The sequence below is a fragment of the Pinus tabuliformis genome, chromosome 4_1 (assembly GCF_031772625.1).
Source record: "Pinus tabuliformis cultivar Carrire ecotype Pingquan chromosome 4_1, CPIR1, whole genome shotgun sequence".
Classification (NCBI taxonomy): domain Eukaryota; kingdom Viridiplantae; phylum Streptophyta; class Pinopsida; order Pinales; family Pinaceae; genus Pinus; species Pinus tabuliformis.
This window is the reverse complement of record NC_142303.1, coordinates 316,479,903-316,500,410: the sequence shown is the minus strand read 5'-3', so window position 1 is coordinate 316,500,410 and position 20,508 is coordinate 316,479,903. Positions and strand designations below refer to the sequence as shown.

At 39.8% G+C, this 20,508-nt stretch overlaps 1 protein-coding gene across 3 annotated transcripts in view; it reads right to left on the bottom strand.

Annotated features, from left to right (window-relative positions):
* LOC149175562 (calcineurin B-like protein 3) overlaps positions 1-20,508 on the bottom strand; it is a 201,958-nt gene that overhangs the window by 34,292 nt on the left and 147,158 nt on the right. For all 3 annotated transcript variants that reach the window (XM_089419710.1, XM_089419712.1, XM_089419711.1), the window contains one exon: positions 20,405-20,485. In XM_089419710.1, the coding sequence (XP_089275836.1) occupies positions 20,405-20,485 (81 nt within the window). The remainder of the gene's footprint in view (positions 1-20,404; positions 20,486-20,508) is intronic.

Genomic DNA, 20,508 nt, shown 5'->3' with positions numbered 1-20,508 from the left:
TCCACCCAAGCAGTTATGAGCCTTGGATGAGTGAGATCCTTGTCATGTGTTGACAAGTGGATCCTCCCAGGTTGTGATGAGCCTTGAATGAGCGAGATCCTTGTCATGTGTTGACAAGTGGATCCACCCAAGCAGTGATGAGCCTTGGATGTGAGAGATCCTTGGCATGTGTTGACAAGTGGATCCCCCCATGTGTGTATAGGTTGATGGATGTATCTCCCCTATGATGATTCTTCTTCATTAGATTGTAATATCACTGTTTCAAAGCAGAGATAGCAAATATCCTTATCAGAAAGAAACTCCTCCCTAGTTGAGAGGGAGTGTTGAAAATTGACAGCTATGGGATGAATTTCCTAGAATAGAATTTCATTTCTGACATTTCTAAAGTGACTTTCTAAAAATACAAAGTCATGTCTATCTTTGCAACCATGACTTCCCAAAAATAGTAGTTAATCACCTTCCATCAATTCGTAATCATATATACATGATGGAAATATACTTAACTTGTCCTTAATCAATCTCAATTGTTTAATTTTTAACTTAATCATCAATATTATTATTAATAGTATTACTATTATCCTCTTTATGATATTATTATATTATTATTAAAAAGAAATTCAAGTCTCTCAATCATGAGACTCAATCATGTCATACGTAACTCCCATCAATTAATGCATATGTTACTCTCTCTCTTAATGGATTCATTCCTCTATCTTTAATGCTCTTACGCACCTCTTCTACTCTCTTACACACTTTAATGACTCATCATAAAAGATTGCTTTTAGACCTCTTTAATGCATAAGTTACACTTCTCTCCTAAATGCATAAGTTACACTACTCTCCTTTATGACATACGTTACACTCCTATTTTGGCATATGTAACTCCTCCTCAAGGCATAGGAGTTACTCCCTCACGAATCTGACCTTCTTGCTCTTCCTATATATTTGTGCCTCTCATCCTCATTTGACACACTTGCACTTGTGAAAGGAGAATTCGAAATTGAGAAAGAGAGAGTTGGAGAGTCTAGAGGAAGATTGAGAGAAAGAGAGAGAAAGAGAGTCTTGAAGAGCATGAGCAGATCCTGAAGAGCCAAAGTGATTCAGTGTTTGCATCAGCTACTGCTATCAAAGATCTTCATATTTGGGTGAACTTCTTCATTCTCTCATTGTACTTTGTATCTCTGCTAACAATTGATTTCTAATAGAAGAAAAATGTGGTTGGGTTTTCCCCTTGTGGGTTTTGCCTTAGTCATTGACTTAACTTCTCTACGTCTCATTGAGTTTTTGGTTGTCTTCCATTGTGCATATGGTTTACATGGTTTATGTTCTATCTACAATTACTTAACTTGTTTTGCAACATAAAGAAGTTATGGATTTAAGTGATTGTAACAACATAGAACATCAAAATTTCAACAGAATTTGAGACAATTCGGATTTGTGATGGCTCGTTAGAGATGGCTCGCATTAAACAGTTCCATAGATCAGTCTTTGTGTGGCATTATATAACATGCTAAGGCTCGCTCTATATAGTGATCTCATTAGGCTCGAATAGAACTATGACACGAAATCTCTCATTGGACAAAGGTATCACTCTCACACAATGATCAAGTTATGGTGGGAGCTCGACAGAGGAAAAAGGAGATGAGATCTCGTTCTCTATTGTACTTTGCAACATTGCAAAGGGTTGTGATTAATATCTGTAAATATGATAAAGTATAGTATGCACACTTCAATAAAGAATGCAGTTCACAGAGATCATGGCTGGAGATGGTTGATCAAAGTCCCTTGACAAAGTTGAGTCGCTAGCAAAGGCAAGCAGCAGGATCCGCAAGAACTGGACGTATTACCTGCTACTGCTTTGTAGGGTGTTGTCCTTTACACACATTTTGCACCTTGTATCATTATTCCTCCTTGTTGACATAACCCTTGGTGCTACTCAACAGGACCTACAGTGACAAGGAGGTTCTTGAGATCATTACATTGCTTGCCATTGTTCTCGTGCTTCTAACGAACATTGGGTCATTGCCCATCTCAACGCTTATGGTTAGATTGGGCATCATTTGCATTCACAATGCATCTATAGTTCCTGAAGATCTCTTTTTAGATGAGCAATTTGCAACAGTCGGATTCTCAATGGTCGTGGATCCTAGCCCCCGGTTGTTAGCCATGTTTGAAAATGGTCTTATGGCTTGTTTGGCAACTTAAGAGGAGTTGAGCTACTGAGGCTGCAAAGCAAAGTATTAGTGCTTTGGACTTAACTAGATACAAGTTACATAATATTTTTGCTAGCTTGGTAAAAGTTATGTTTTCAGAATTAGTTCATCTCTGCGTAAGCTAGCAGCTCAGCAAAAGGGTTCTATAGTTGGAGATGAAAAAGGCACATTTGTTGGAAGACGATTAGACTTGACACTTGAAGGGAATCCAGATCTCTACAAGAAAGAAGGTAGGTAAAATTTGCAAAGGTATGCATAATTATCATATGTATTTCTTGATTTATGTCAAGCTCATGTTGAATCTAAAGGGTATATAAAACCTTTAGGGTTTTACATATTCTAGGGTTTGTAGTGTGAAAATTTGGAAGACCCAAATTTCTACTGCAACAACTGATTAAGTTTCTTTTATTTGTTAAATTACTAAACAAATTATTTATTGTATCCTACAGCAAATACCAAAACTAATACACTGCAACCTTCACCAATTAAATTAAATGCGGAAACAAGAAATTGAGCAAGAAAGAAATACACAACACATGACACCGTTATTTTTGGACAAATGTCCTTGGAAAAACCCAATGCGGGAAAATCAGTGCAGCAATTGAGGATTTGTATTATTAAGCAGTGGTTTTCTTAATACAATCTTTGGATGCCTTACTGGCAATCCAATACCGAGAATCTGACTAGCACATAATTAGTGAGAAATACCTCACTTTACCACTCATGATCCGACTCTGATCAAGGCCCTAGATGGTTGGCCCCACGTTGGCTCTGCACAGCTATTGCGTCAACCTACGCAGTTTTGCATCAACCTCTCTAGGGATCTACGTCACCTCCTCCCCGATCTCCTATTGTCTGAAGCTTCATTCCTCTGGCTCTCTGGTCTCACACCCCGGCTTCTGGCAATAGAACTTGACTTCCCAGTTGAATTTCAGACTCCCTCTGAAGCTTTGCGTTGCCTCTGCGTGAGCTTACGCTGCCCAGCATAGCCTCTGCGCTACCTCTTCTAGATATCTCTCTGCCTCCTCTAAGATGTATTCCCGGATCAGGAAACTCTCCAACCAGAATTATCCCTGCCCTTCACTACAAGAAATCACTTCGATCTTCTCTCTAGCAACTATTGTGTTGCCCTCTCTGAGAAATTCAATCTCTTGATCTCTCTCCGATGTTTTCCAAATGCCCATCGAAGTCCTTATAATCCTCCAGTTGAGTAATCAACGGCCCAGATTAGATTCTAATCAATGGCTTAGATCATTTAGACTCAATCTCTGTATTCTTCTAGAAGTTTCACCCTCAATTTGATTAATACCCTTTAATTATCTTAAATTCCTAGGTTTAGACTTAGGCACCCATTAAAAATAAATAATTATTTTAATAAAATTGTCTACGACCAGAATTTCCCAAAATGATTTCTAAGTATTTTGGAATACATGTGTCCTAGCCTCCCTGCAAATTTTGAGGCTTAGAGCACATCCGATGCTACCAGAAACCAACATGTAGGACTTATGAAGTCTTGAAGAATTTTGGTAGGGCTTCTAAACCCTAGTTTAGATTAATCTAACCCTAGGAGTGAAAACCCTAAAGCTTATTGGTTGTTCCCTCTAAGGAAACCCTAGCTATTGACGTCTAGGGTATGCAATAATCTAGGGTATATAGTAAAACCCTAGCAAGGGTTGAATTGAATAAACCCTAGGGCTTGAAAATCAAAGGGTTGATGTTTCCACTAAAACCCTAATAAGGGTTAGATAAGGAAATATAGGGTTTGTAACCAAAACCTTGGAAGTACACCTCTTGACAGATAATGGAAACCCTAGATTGACATAATCGACATCATGCTTTTGTCTTTGTATATTTTGCTTGGTTGTACTTGCGATTGAGAATTGCAGATACATATTAAAGGAAGCAAGATGGAAAAGTAAAGAAACACTCATGCTTGTTGATGACTCCTTGAAAATGATGAGCATGATGGAAAGAGGGAATTGTAAGGACCTTGATGGACATGATGTTGAAGCTTCTAGCTAATGAGTTCATTCTAGAACACATTGACGAAAGATGAAGCAGAATCTTGCTGCAATATGAAGATAAAGTGTACAAAGAAACGTTGATTTCAGAGGGAGCAAAGAGCAAAATTTGACAACTTATCTAAGAGGCTATTATAATTTGACAACTTTGATATTGATGATTTGCTTGGGATATGACTTGGATCCCTGGTAGTACATATTGCAAAAGTATGTTAAGAGGCTAGAAGGAGAGTTCGTTTGATGATATCAATCAACATCAAATATGGTGTCCTAAAGAAAGAGAGAGAGTTGACAATAACAACTCCAAGGAAGAAGATATTCTAGCATATTGATTAGTTCGTTCCATGGACACTTCGACTAAAAAGTGAAAAGCATGGAGAATGATTTTTTGTACAATATGCAGGAGGATGTTGATCTCAAAGGAAACAAGTAAACAGAATCTGATATCCTGATAAAAGGCCATCATGTTAAGGTATTGTGATATTGATATTTTGATATTGATTATCTGGTTGGTATATGGATTTGCTACCTACAAGAATGTTGCAGAAATGCATAATGGCAGTGGAGACAAGTGCATCTACAACTATTTGTTTAGAACTCATTTTATTGAATACATGGATTGAGTGAATGTTGATTTGTGGTAGCATCGGATGTGCTCTAGCCATGAAAACTGGTGCAGAGGCTAAAGCACATGAGATCTCCAAGACCCAGAAATGGTTTGGGGAAATTCCGCCCAGTTGGAGAGATATTAAAATAATTAATATTTTTAATGGAGTTCCTAAGTCTAAACTTAGGAAAATTAAAATATTAATGGGTATTAATATAAAACTGGGTGAGAAGGTTCTAAATGTTGGAAATACTGAGGGGGGGGTGAATCAGTATTTCTTTTTAATTGTTATTCTTACCAGTCAAAACATTTATAATTGGAACACAGAAGTAGATAACAGGAATAAATGCTTTTATTAACGTAATCTTTGCAATAAATCAAGTACAATATATATATATATGGCTTCAATCAGTTGCCAAGCACCAACTTGGACTTTTTTTGTGAGGCTCCAACCTCCAGAGCACCAACTCTGTCTTGTCAAGACACCAACCTTGGATTTAGGAGCACCAACTCCCAGGACACCAATCCTTCCAGTTTTGAGGCACCAACCTCAAGGGCTCCAACCCTCCATTGTAGACTATCTGGATCTGTTTGGTTGTAATTCTCTGCTCCCAACCCTGTTGGACCTGTGACTACTTCTGTCCTCCTGCTCCTTCCACCTCTGCCAGAACTTCGGCTTCCTCTGTTTCTTACAGTTTGCCAACACCTCAAACTTTCCCTTGTTCTCTGTTTTATATGCCTGATACTCCTGACCTTTGGCTTCCGCTCGTTTCCTCTTCGCTCGCTTGATCTTTCGGCTTCCTCTACGCTCACTCTTTAGCTTCCTCTGTCTCTTCGGATTCATCAAATTCTTACAGGACACGTTAATGCGGAAGAGAGGTCGTATTATAATAATATTGCATATTAAAGAAATAACTATATCAGAGAGGCCCCCCTTTTTTTCAATATTCATACAATGGACCCAACATTCTTTACAGCAATCGCATCACTCCTTTAATCGCAATCGCAACTTCCGCAGTCGCAACTCTTTGTCTTCACGATATAACATTGTCGATGCCCCTTAACATCCTCTATCCTCCTATAACAATATCATAGATTTACATAGTTAGAAATATATAATGGGTGGTCCCACATGCCACGTCACAATCTCAATCGCAATCGCGGCTTTCAGGAGGTCTTTTATAAGTCATGTCTATAACATTGTCGATGGTCGATTACCGATTGCCCCTATTGGATGCGATATGATTATAAACTGTTGTTAATAACTTCATTGGGTCCATAGCTCCATCGCAATTGGCAGATTTAACATCCCTTAGAGACTAGCAACACAGCAGATGCGATATTACATTAGGGCGGTTTATAATGGAGCCGCAGGTCCGCATATATTATCGCAATCGGAGGTTTCGGGGGTGACAGCCCTTTATAACTTGCGATGAGGGTTCTGATGGGTGGACGCGATGTCATATTAAGGATTGTTGCTATAACCTGTTCTGGTCCCTGTTATTATCTCGCATCTATATAATATATATACTCCTCCGCTCTTTGCACTCCTCCATTCTTTGCTTCTCATGGTTTCAAATGAATCTTCCTCTATGCTTCCCTTGCTCCGTAACCTGCTTCTTTGAGGGCTTCCGATGGACTCTTCCTCTCACTTTTTGGGCATACATTACATGCGATACTCCTGATATGGCTACTCCGATGTGGCTCCTCTTCAATCTCTTACACTTGCTTCTCTTTTCTGCTTTGATAGCTCTGGTGCTCTTTGTTCTTCCGATAGCGGTTTCCCTTGGACATATCTCTCTGTGACTTTTGATGACTCTGTTTATGTACCTTCGCTGATGCAATCTTCTTTCCAGTGGCTTTGCTCCTGTTCTTCACAAGTTTACTCTGCTTCTCCTTGGCTTCATATTGACATTAATGACAATTTAGATCAACACTAAATGACATGGATCAAGCCAAATCTAATCTTAGTTGTTGACTAGAGACCTAATCTCGACCGTTGAAGACTCAACTCGAAGAGTATAAGAGAAGCCCTGAGGGTCAGTTCGAGATACACCAAATTGATCAGTCAGTTCGATTTTCTAGAGCGGGGTTTGTTGAGAGAATCGAACTAGTGATATGTTGCAGCGAGGGGCAGTTTGGCAGAAGGTCGAGAGTACATAACAGAGAGACAGCACAAATCCTGGGAAGGCTGACGCAGAGGCAGCTAGGACTTACGCAGAGGTTGTGGAGGCTAGCGTAGGTGACGTAAAGGGCCAGAAAGCTAACACGTAGAGCCAAGAGGCTGACGCAGAGGCAATAGTAGTTGCGCAGAGGCTAACAGAGCTGACACAGGGCCAACAGGCAGCACTGGAAGATTTTTGTGGGGCAGACTGGAGCTAAGAGGCAGACGCAAAGGTTGACGCAGTCTCTAGAGAGCAATTTTTTAAAACCGGAACCGGTGACCGGACCGATCCACCTATTGAACCGGTTTACCGACCGGAACCGGTCTAACCAAGACTGGTTTGGTCTAAACGAATCGGTTTAAAAAAAAACATTAAATAATTAATTTTTAATGAAACCAAACTATTTTTAAGATGTAAAACCATGATTCCAAGCCAATAGAGACAAAATATGCAAAGTTTGCTCATTTATATACCATGTAAAGGTGAATATATCAAAATGGCACCGAGTGCAATACATATCATCGACAAAATAGCAAAATACATAAGAAATGAGGCTCTAAATGGCCTATAAAGTCCAAAAACAATGCTGCAAGCTATGAGGCCATTGGCCTACAGTCCTACTACAAGTCTACGGTGTACACATGATCAATCATCAAGTTCATCACCACTACTAGACACAGGATCATCATCAGGAGCTACATAGACATCATCTGGTTCAGAGTCTGAGGATGCCTCAGCCTGATTTGCAACCTCAGTATCAATGCCACCAATGACAATAGAAGTGGAAACGAAACCTTTCCTAGATTTGAAGTTTACCGTCTGTCTGGCAAGGACCGGTAATGTGATGTTAAAGCAACCATAAAAAAATGCTAAGGCATTTTAAGTGCAAAGGGAGAAATGTTACAGATAAAAAAGTCACTCGTAATTCTGAAGATGTACATGACATTTTAAGCTTTCAATTACTGGGACAAGGTGAGAATGCTTGAGGGAGGACATTCCAAAGGAATATGGAGTCACATGGGGTGTTTTATTTCAAAATTGTACAGAAACAAGCATACTTGTGGGCACTTGGGATCTGGGGGAACACCAGCTTGAGAGGAAGTTTGATTGTTATTCAGGGGGTTTAAAGATCACATACAACATCGTGGGAATGTCTTTTAAGCCTGGCAACATAAATTTACCAAAAAGAAAAAAGATGGGATCCAAAGTATCATGTTAAAAAATACACGAGATTGAAAGAAATAATTAGTTTAAAAGAAAGATATACTTTCGTGCAGGAAGCAATGGAGTTTGCACATAATAATGAAGACAACAGTAATCTTATTTAAGCCTTAGAGTTTGTCAACTTTGACTCTTTCTACAAGAAAAGCAGTTAAATATAAAATGAGGATAATTGAACCTCTAACAATGCTCCAGAAGAAAAAGAAAAAATAGTGTAATGGCGGTTAATGCTCACATGAGTTATTAGTTGTTAACACAAAATTCACAAATTTAGTGTAAATGATCATGCACATTTGTGAGCATACCCTTTGGTTCCATGGTTCAAGTTCATGCAAAGTTCAGCTTGAGAGTTCTTTGAGATTCAGAACAAGACAACACAACATCCGAGTTCAATTTTGCAAGAGGGAAGACAGATTTTGATAATTACCAGGTTCCCAAGGATACATCTGACATGCAAACTAGAAAATGATGGCACACATCATGAAGGACTTGCCCACGTTGTTTGATGGGCAAGAACTTGTACTTTTCACATGCATGAGGCTGCATCATCAAGAAGCAAGTTCTGTTTTTTTTTTGTACGTTCGCATGTGTTTCAGGTTTGCCTAGAGTTTGTAAACCCTTAGTGGTTGACTGTGGTCATATGAGTTGTTAGTTGTTAACACAAAATTCACAAATTTAGCGTTCATGATCATGCACAATTGTAAGCAATAGCATACCCTTTGGTTCCATGTTTCGAGATTACCCAGAGTTCTGTCTGAAAGTTCTTCAAGATTCATATCAAAACAACACAACATCCAAGTTTAAATTTTGCAAGAGGGAAGACAGATTTTGGTAATTACCAGGTTCCCATGCATGCATCTGACATGCATGCCAAAAAATGATGGGACATGTCATGGAGAACTTGCCCATGTTGTTTGATGGGGAAGAACTTGTGTACTTCTCACATGCATCGTCAAAAAAGAAACTGATTCTTTTTGGGGGGATACTTTGACATGTGTTTCAGGTTGCTTACAGAGTCTGAAGAAAACCCAGAATCCTTTAAACATTATGAGGAGAACACAGAATTAGAGCATCATTATTAATAAATTTGGAGGGCCGACAACGTCTAGGAAGACATATGCATTTGTGTTGTTGTTCTACTGTGATGTTAAGAACTGCGCCTTTTGTGATGCCTCTTAGATAGCTGAGTTTGTGCTTGAATTAACCCTAGATCCTACACAAAGGAACACAGGTGATCTGCTGATTACAAACTATTTCGTTTGAAGAGATCATCATATCTAGGAAGTGGGCATGCCTAAAACCGACCGGTTTAAGACAGAACCGGCCGGTTTGATACAAATCGGCTGGTTCCATCCTAAACCGGCCGGTTTTTCACCGGTTAAGGCAAAAATTGGGCGAAGGGGGCTTGCCAACCGGGTTTTTTGGCCGGTTTAGACCGGCAGCCTTGCTAACCGGCCGGTTAGACCGATAACCAGTTTTTTAAAACGGGTTTGAAAACATTGCTAGAGAGTGACGCAAAGCAGTGGAGAAGCTTGGAGCAACTTCCGTTGTCCAGCTGAAGAACTGACGTAGTTGTTGTGGAATCGATCATCCAGTGGTTGAGTAGCCAGAATATTTGTCTCCGAGGAGAGGTACTTCTACCAAGGAAATTCTCTGAAGGGTGAGCCATTTCTGGCATCCTAGTTGTACTCAGACACTGCATAATAATAAAACCCTCGTATCTATTGCACTGATTTTCCCGCATTGAGTTTTTTCGAGGACGATTGTTTAAAAATAACGGTGTCCCTTGTGTGATTGTCTTAGTTATTTCAGTTGTTGATTTGTATATGTGTTAAGGTTGCATTTGTGTTTATTTCAATATTTATATTTATAAATAACTTGTTAATGGAAAGAACAAGTAGGAGAAAATAAATCAGATAATGCAGTAGGGATTTCTGATGTGTCTGACTTAGAAATTTCAACATGGTATCAAAGTGTTGCAAATCACAGCAGGACTGAAGGCATCAGCGATATCGAAAATTTGTAGTAGTAGTAGCTGTCCCGAGAGACAGAGCTTCTCCTACGCAGAAGGCAACAGAGGAGGGATGCAGAGGGCCTACATCATCATTTCGAGCCAGAGAGAGGGCTAGCGCAGAGGCAAAGAGAGGCAGAAAAGGCTCACAAAGAGCCACATCATCCTACTCAGCCAGGTAGGCTTGACGTAGTTGGCCAAAGGAGTGAAACAGCCGTTGCCGGAGTGCACAAAGCTGGAAGGCTCAGTTTCCTCAGTTGTTGAGGCCTAGGGAGCTGTGGGCAGATTGTGGTTGGGACACTGCTGGGGTGTTGTTTCTGTCGAAGCAGAACAGTACCTAAGAGGACAGAACCAAGGTAGAGAGAGTCGCTACCTTGACGGATTTCTAGCCAAGAAATCCAGATCCGAGTTGCAGTTGCAAAGAAGATTGGAGAGGAGCGGTTCGACATTTGGCAGGAAGATTTCCAGCAGAGAAATTAGGACTTAAAGGGAGATTTCCAGGAGGGAAGTCAAATCTCAAAGGGAGTCTAGAAGAAGAGCAGAGATGGCACTGAACGGATGGAGGGATCAGGATAGGTTGGACGAGGCTTCCAACTTTGTCATCTAGAAGGCCAGGATCCTGGCAGTCCTGGATAGAAATCATATCAAGGGCTTCGCCTTGAGAACCGTGGCTATCCCAGTCGACCCACCTGATAATGAGAAGTATGAAGATGTAATAGCGAAGGCAAAGTGCATAATCCTCGATGGGGTCAAGGATCATGTCGTACCACATATTGCTGAAGAGAACACAACAAAGGAGATGTGGGATACTTTGACGACATTGTATTAGGGCACTTCCGTGTAGCGGAAGATGCTATTGGAAAATCAGTTGTGGTCGTATCAGATGCAGAAGGGGGAGCAGATAGATCTATACCTCCTCAGATTGCAGGAGATTCGTGACCAACTTACTTCCATAGGGGCCATTCCAGATCAAGAGTTCATGGGGAGGACCGCCCTGAATGCAATCTCCGAGGAGTGGGAGACATTTGTCCAAGGCATTTTGGGCAGAGCTACTCTTCCAAGACGGGAAGAGATGTGGGCAACTCTTCGCCAAGAAGAAACTAAACGGTTGACCAACGCAGGGAGTAGTGGGAAGGGAAGTCGAATCAAGAAAGAGGAGGAGGAATGCGGCTCTGGCATCTGCGGGACATCGAGGGAAGAGGAAGAAGAAGGGCATCTCCAAGGTAAAGTGCTTCCATTGTGGGGAGTTGGATCATTATGCATCCCAGTGTCCCAGGAAGAAGAACAAGAGAGAGGCTTCCGACTCGAAGGAAGCTTCGGCTAAGGCGGAGAAAGAAGTCGAGACTGCTGACGATTGTGCCATGAGTGCTCATGCACCTATAGAGAAGAGGTGGGGTGACATCGAGTTGTAGTTAGGAGGACCATAGAAGATGAGCGACAGGATCCTTGAGGTGCCCAAACTCTTGGATCATATCTAGCTACGGGAGCCCTTAACGATAGTAGCAGGATGACAAGATGTCGGGAAGAAGCAAGATGCGATAGAGCAACAGGGCAGTGCTAGAGTGCAAAGGTCTGTAGCATCGCAGTGGGGGTTGCAGCAGTGTAAGAGGCACAAAGGTGTTTGCAGCAGTGAGAGAGGCACGGAGGTGATTACAGCAATGCGAGAGGCACAGAGGTGTTTGCAGCAACGCAGAGGCAACAAAGGTAGCACAGTATGGCAGCAAACGTAGCTTCAGCATCAGGAGGCTTCCAAACTAACAAGGATGTCAGAATTTGGGTAGATCAGTTACTTACTTCTCGGTAACTGAGTTGCAGTGCAGCAATTAGCAGTGGCAGTGCTATGGACAGCAAGGGTAGCATGTTAAGGAGTTGCAGTACAGATGTAGCAGTGGCAGGGCAATGTCATGGGCAGCAGTACAAGCAACAATGTAGTGGATGTTGGGTAGCGGGCTAAGCATTAGCACAGGTACCAGTGCGGAAGGATCATTGTGATGTTCAATGGTGGAGCATTACTAGAGCACATTCCTCGCTAAGAGGGAGTGTTGATTTGTGGTAGCGTCGGATGTGCTCTAGCCATGAAAATCATGAAATCTCCAAGACCCAGAAATGGTTTGGGGAAATTCCACCCGGTTGGAGAGATATTAAAATAATTAATATTTTCAATGGAGTTCCTAAGTCTAAACTTAGGAAAATTAAAATAATAATGGGTATTAATATAAAACTAGGTGAGAAGGTTCTAAATGACATGGATCAAGCCAAATCTAATCTTAGTCGTTGATTAGAGACTTAATCTCGGCCGTTGAAGACTCAACTAGAAAAGTATAAGAGGAGGCTTGAGGGTCAGTTGGAGACACACCAAATTGATCAGTCAGTTCAATTTTCTGGAGCGAGGTTTGCTAAGAGAATCGAACCAGTGATTTGTTGCAGCGAGGGGCAGTTTGGCAGAAGGTCGAGAGTACATAGCAGAGAGGCAGAGATAGTGTCAGAGAGACAATGGAAGGCTGACGCAAAGGTAGTTGGGACTTACGCAGAGGCTGTGGAGGCCAGCGTAGGTGGCGCAGAGGACCAGAAGGCTAACACAGAGAGCCAAGAGGCTGACATAGAGAGCCAAGAGGCTGACGCATAGGCAATAGTAGTTGCGTAGAGGCTAGCAAAGCTGACACAGGGCCAAGAGGCAACGCTGGAAGAAATCTATGGGGCAGACTGGAGCTGAAAGGCAGATGCAAAGGGTGATGCAGTCTCTGGAGAGTGACGCAGAGTAGTGGAGAAGCTTGAAGCAACTTCCGCTGTCCAGCTGAGGAACTGCCATAGTTGTTGTGGGATCGATCATCCGGTGGTTGATCAGCAAGAATATTTGTCTCCGAGGAGAGGTACTTCTGCCAAGGAAATTCTCTGAAGGGAGAGTCGTTTTTGGCACCCTAGTTGTACTCAAAAACTGCATAATAATAAAACCCTCGTATCTGCTACATTGGTTTTCCCGCATTGGGTTTTTCCGAGGACGATTGTCTAAAAATAACAGTGTCCCTTGTGTGATTATCCCAGTTATTTCAGTTGTTGATCTATATATGTGTTAAGGTTGCATTTTGTTTATTTCGATATTTATATTTAGAAATAACTTGTTAATGGAAAGAACAAGAGAAAATAAACCAAATAATGCAGTCGGGATTTCTGATGTGTCAGACTTAGAAATTTCAACAATGAACAGATTTGGTAATCCTTGAAGGATTACATGGTCAAGATGTCTACATCATCTTGGGATTGGACTAAGTTACCAGAAACGCCTGAAGAAATTGTCGAAAACGCAGATCCCTGTTTCCAAAATGGAAATGGATACGATCCTTGTCCGAAACGCCGTAAAAACGTTTTTGTGTCATTTCAAAAAATAGGAAACTTCGGATTCGGAATTGGATACGTTTCCAAGGGTTTTTAATTTTTTTTATCTGTTTCCAAATTTAAATCATGATCGGAATCCACCCTTAAAATGTTAAAACGCATGAAATTTTGTTCAAAAATTTATAAAAACAGAAAAAGATAGATGATCAAAATACAAACAGAAGGGTTTGATTAATGTCTTCATAAAGAGATTTATTTGAGCGATAATTTTCAATTTGGTTAAGGTTTTGTTAATTGTCATTGATTTTGCTCTTGCTTTCATAAATCTGTTCAATATAACAAATCTTCTCTAGCCAATCTTTTGCTTGCATATAGTCAAGAGACCAAGCTGACATTGAGAAGATTGAAATGTTCAAATAGGTCTTGACAGAATATCCCAATGATTCCGTGGGCCTTTTAATTGTCATGCAAGGAAGACAGATACCATCTGCCATGCATGACACATTCTTTGAAGGAGTTGGACCCGAAAGCACAAAGGTTGTAACATATTTACTAATGATGATGATAATATGTTGAATGTTATAATAAACACTAATGATGATGACGATGTTTATGCTGAATTATTGATGATGATTTGTTTATGCTGAATTATTGATGATGATTATGTATTTTTAGATATAGAATCTAGATTCTAAAAGATGAATGGTAATATATATATATATATATATATTTGTGTGTGTGTGTGTGTGTTGTTTCCTTGCCGTATCCTATCCAGCTTTTTTGAGAATTTGTCGTATCCGTATCCATTCCCATCTCCATTTCAGTGCAACTTAGGATTGGAAGGTCGCAGTACAAGAAGATAACCTGATGTGTATGTTTCAATGATAATGAAGATCACTTTCATGATTAGAGGGAGCTACGATTAGCTCTACTTCGATTAGCACAATATAATGCCTCTGTTGATGATCACTAGAAGAAAGAAAATATGAAAGATTGATGGCTTAAACCCTGTCACAAAGGTAAATGCTCTATATGATGAGATACAAAAGAAAAGGAGGAGCCATGCAGCTACTCGAAGATCTCCATGAAGAACTAGTAGTTGATGTATTGACGAAGACTTGCTAAAAAACTTGTGGTAGTGACTTCACAATTGAAAGGAAGTAAGGAATCTCCTCTTCTTGAGAGGGAGTAATAAGTCTCCTTAAATGTTTGAAATGGAGAAAGGATCTATTCTCTAATCAAAAGGGAATGACGATCTCCTCCCTGGTTGACAGGGAGTGACGATGGACATTATATTCTCTTCTTCATGTGTTATGCTCTAGGCCAGGACTAATAGTCATACGTCTAGTGAAGACCATGGAGAGAGCATGGGGTCCGAAGGATTGGATACGCATCTGAGACTGGTACTCCTTGAGGATTGGGAATCCAAGATAGGAAGTAGTCTCATGGACCGACACTCTTTGAGGATGGGACAGGGTATCCAAGAAAAGAGTGGTTGAAGAGGTTCGATATTCTTTAAGGATTAGGAATCCAAGACAAGAATAATCCTAAAAAGACATACCCGATGAACATCCGAATGGGGTATGTGCCTTGAGAGGTAGTGTGGTGTCCCACATAAATCCTCCCAACATTGTGTTCTGACCTAGTGGAGAGATAGAACTTGTTAGTCAAGGCCTTGCTATGTTGACAATGTTGGTTACAATGTCGATGCTTAAAGATGGCTTATCAATCTGACACTTCTTATTAGACTATTCAATTTGAGAGTATCCATCTATTGGGCATACAATTATGGATACGCCCTAGTTAAGAGGGAGTGTTGGAGAATGTAACTAAGTTCTGTTGGAGAATGTAACTAAGTTCAGTCTTCATAACTTGTACCATTATGTATTTTATGTAAAAATTAGAATAAAAGAAAATAAAATTATTAGTATTATTTTTCTAGACAAGCATGTTCTTCATGCTTCTAGGTTTTTTAGTCAAAGAGTCAAAGTCCTATTTGGACCTATTGTAAAAGAAAAAGAAAAAGAATATTCAAATATGTAATTTTGGGTCAAAAACCCCTCTAGGTGCCAAGTCAGCTTTTCCCCAATGGACATGTCTATTCGCACCCCTCTCAACTATATAAATAGAGGGAAGATGGAGCTCATTTAGACACACATACTTGATGGATTATGGTCTAAAATATCGCAGAGAGGGCAGAAAAGAAGTGGAAGGTTGAAGTCTGAAAGAGAGGATATCTTCTTGAGCTAGCGTTTGCCAAAAATATGCCTTGGTACATCTCTTGTTGTTGGTCTCTTGCTAAAGAATGATTGTTTGACTTGCATCTAGAGGTGGAAGTTTCTATTGAAGAATGTAACTAGTGTCAGTCTTCATAATTGTATTTGAATCATGGTGTAATGTATTTGTCAAAAAAAAGAAAAAGAAATTGACTTATTAAAGAAAGTGACTTATTAGAGCATGGGTTTCACGCTTGGGTCAATTGTTTATATTGTTTATAGGTCAAAGCCCCTATTGTAGGCTTCTAGGGTTTATATCAAGTGTCTTTATCCATTGTAAAAGACCCTTCTTGGTCTCTATTTGCCAAAGAAGAAATTAATTTTATTGTAAAATAGGTCAATTAGGCCTCCTCCACCAAAAGTCAGCCTCAAACTAGACAAGTCAGCTTAAACTGAGGGGAAGAAACACCTATATAAAGGCAGCAACTCGGCCTCATTTGTCAATCTCATTCATCAAGTTCGATCTGCAACTTTTGGGGCCAAAAAAAAGTGTGAATTTCAAGGAAAGAAAAGGAAAGGGCTAGCGAAGGAGGAGGTTTCTCTCAAGCAAAAGAAGTCGAATGTTGATTTGGGGTAACATCAGATGTGCTCTAGCAACGAAAATTGGTGGAGAGGCTAAAGCACATGAGACCTCCAATACCCAAAAATGGTTTGGGCAGATTCTAAACAGTTTGGGAGATATTGAAATAATTAATATTTTTAATGAAGTCCCTAAGTCTAAACTTAGGGAAAATAAAATATTAATGTGAATTAATATAAAACTGTGTTAGAATGGTCCAAAAGCCATGGATCAAGCTAGATCTAATCTTAGTCGCTGATTAGGGACTTAATATCGGTCGTTGAATTTTCAACGAGAAAAGTATAAGAGGAGGCTTGAGGGTCACTTAGAGAACACACCGAGTTGATCAAGATTTCGACTTTCTGGGGCTGGGTTTGTTGAGGAAGTCGAGAGAGTGATTAGAGTTGCAACTGAGGGGTAGTGATTATAGAAGCAGAGAGGCAAAGATAGAACTAGGAGGATCAGCGCAGTAGCTGAGAGTGAGGGACACAGAACTAGCCAGGGGTTCACGCAAAGCCATCCAAGGCTCACGCAAAGGCAACAAGGAGCTGCACAGTGCCTCAGAGGGCAAACATGGGTGACGCAAAGGGCCAAAGGGCTGACACAGTGCCTCTAGAGGCTGACGCAAGCCAAGCCAGAGTGACGCTGGGTTAACGTTGGGCCAGAGAGAGCTGACGAAATCCCTAGAGGTTGATGTTGGGGTTTCATGGGGCAGATTGGAGCTGTCGAGCTGCCGGAGTGTTTATCCGGGGTTTCAGCTGGAATATTTGCTTCCGAGTAGAGAGATACTACTGACGAGATTTTTCTCTGTTGGGTGAGCCACACTTGGCACCCAGATTGTATTTTGAAACTGCTTAATAAATCAACGCTGATATCTACTTCCGAGTAGAGAGGTACTACTGCCGAGGATTTTATCTGTTGGGTGAGCCACATTTGGCACCCAGATTGTATTTTGAAACTGCTTAATAAATCAAAACCTCAGATAGCTACACCAGTTTTCCCGCATTGGGTTTTTCCAGGAACATTAGTCCAGAAACAACGGTGTCACTTGTGTGCTTGTTTCTGTTTCCTTCAGTTTATGATCTGTAATGTGTTGAGCATGTACTTGTATTTATTTCCAATATTTACATGGTAAATAACTTGTTAATTAACAAAACAAGTAGGTAGGAATAAATCAGTAAAGTACATGAAGGGTTTCTAACAGTTAGACTTAGAAACTTCAACATCGAATTTCTCTCTCTCTCTCTCTCTCTCTCTCTCTCTCTTGTGTGAAGCTATGAAGCTGTTGGAGCAGTCAAAAATTGCAAAGCTAAAGCTGGGCTGAAATTCTGTAGTTGTGGGTCGAAATTTTGTAGTTGGGTTGTCATTGGATTGAAGTTGTTGGATAAGAAGAAACTACTAAATCATCTTGGAAGGTTGACTTGGTGGATGAGGAAAGTCTGTTGGTCTAAGGTCTTGGTCTATCTCATTTTGAATCCACTGAAGGAAGAGTTTCTGACTGGGTTCTCCCCTACATAAGGGTTTTAGCCATGGCTGAGTGCCTACTTCTTGTGTCCCTGATCTTCATGTTTTTGCCTTGATAATTACTTGATGAGAAGAACATAAAGAAGTTAATAAGAACACAATAATATCACAAGTAATTATCAACAAAAGAAAATCTTTCAGCCTTTGCAATTTTCTAACAGCTTTTGTGGTTATGGGTCTTGGATATCCCATTTGATCTGATTCTATAAGAAGAAAAGTTTATGGGTTTTCCCCTTGGAGGGTTTTTCCCCTGGATTGGAGACTATATCCTCTGTTCTTTTGTTTCTGTGATCTTCATGTTCATGTTATGGTAGTTATTTGATGAAAGAACCAAAATAAAGATTAATAAAGAAGCAAACTAATTTCACAAGCAATTACTACAGTAAGGAAAATCTAAACTAATCTACAGGCCTCCTGATTTTCCAACAGGGAGATGTTCAAGCTTTGGGCTGTATTAAGTTAGAAATTAATTTTATGTCGAGGCATTCTATAAAAAAGGTTATTGCTAAGAATTGCATTTGTAAGATATAACAATAAGCTCAATACTTGGTGCTTAGTGACAACAAATGAGGTTGTCACTTGTCAAACATATAGGTGTCATGGTACCTTATGTAGCCCCTACTCCAAGGTGTGAGGCCACTACAGACCCTTACTATCAACCCATGTGGCAGTAATCAACCTCTAAGGATTTACTAGCATAACCAACCAGAATCACAATACACCCCTTTAAGGGTCACATCATTTACACAAGTCACATACGACCAGGACACAAGACACAAAAGATATGTCAATAGGAGTATCCAACACTAAGAAAATTTCATGCATTTTCATTTTAATTTTTCGAGTTGACTGTGAGTTTTGTGACATTGTGTGAGTCAACTCTGAGCCAAAAGGCTTGTCAAACCCAATCCGATTTTGAGAATTGCATTTCTGCATTGAAGATAAATCACCTAAAAAGTCAATGAGGGTCCCCTTAACAAGGAAAAGAAATATATAAAGTGAACTGCATGGACTGTACACCCATAATGTGGATTCAAGTCCTGTCGCTCACCCATAGAAATCAGATTGATGTGTGCTCTTCTTTGTGTCATTATATTGATACGTTATTTTATTATGATCACTCAAAATAAGATGAAAGGATTTTTTTGATAATTTATTTCAATAGATACAACAGGTTTTTGTTTTAAATAAGCATGGAACAGATCAATTGAAGAGGAAAAACTGATGTCAGGTCATCAGATCTATGTAAGGATAGGGATCTATCCAAACAAAACTATTACTGTAAAACCTTAGAACGAAAAAAGAAAAGATCCCGGGTATTTCAATTGAAAGAGATACAAAACTCTCTCTCTCTCTCTCTCTCACACACTCTCTCTCTCACTGCAACTAAGGTCTTATAACCTCAGCTAGACACCACAGGTGAGAAGTGACCAATCATACAATCAAATTTAAAAGATAACTTCTATGATTGTTGTTTTGAGGCTTTTGCGAATTGTACTGTGTAGAATCTTCTTCCGGAATTATCGCATCCATTATTTTTAGAATCGACGTTTCGAGCCATCCACCGTGGCTCATCATCAGGATAGATCTATAAATGTGAAGGACAGATCTCATGGGGGCTGGATAAATAGAGTGAGCTATGTGGAGAGTGAAATTTTGTGAGCCAACCATGCTATTATTTATAATGATAATTTAATTAATTTAAATTTTTATTAATTATTTATTTTTTACAGAGTTAATACCTTATCAATGATACTTCCAACTACATCATCTGAAAGGTTCATGTCAGATTTCATGCATTTTCTTTTTTATTTTTCGAGTGCACTGTGAGTTTTGTGACAAGGTGTGAGTCAACTCTGAGCCAAAAGACTTTTCGAGCCCAATCTGATTTTCAGTATTGCATTTTTGTATTGAACATAAATCACCTAAAAAGTCAATGAGGGTCTCCTTAACAAGGAAAGAAATATATAAAGTGGACTACATGGACTGTACACCCACAATGTGGATTCAAGTACTGTCACTCACCCATCGAAAACAGATTGATGTGCGCTCTTTTTTGTGTCATTATATTGATAATGTTATTTTATTTATGATCACTCAAAATAAGATGAAAGGATTTATCTTTTTTATTTTTTATTTCAATAGATACAATAGATTTTGTTTTAGATAAGCAAGGAACAGATCAATATATAGATTTATCTACCTACATAGAACTTGAATAGGAAAAACTGAAGTCAGGTCATTAGATCTATCTAAGGATAGTGAGCTATCCAAACAAAACCATTACTGTAAAACTTATGGAACAACAAAAGAAAAGATGCTGGGTATTTCAATTGAAAGAGATACAAAGCTCTCTCTCTCTCTCTCTCTCTCTCTCTGGTCTTATAGCCTCAGCTGGACACCACTGGTCAGAAGTGACCAATCATACAATCAAACTTAAAAGATAGATTCTATGATATTTACAGAGTTAATACCTTATCAATGATACTTTCAACTACATCATCTGAAAGGTTCATGCCAGATTCTGCAAGGGTAGCTACGACCATTTGTTTCACCTGCAAACATTGACAATGGTACT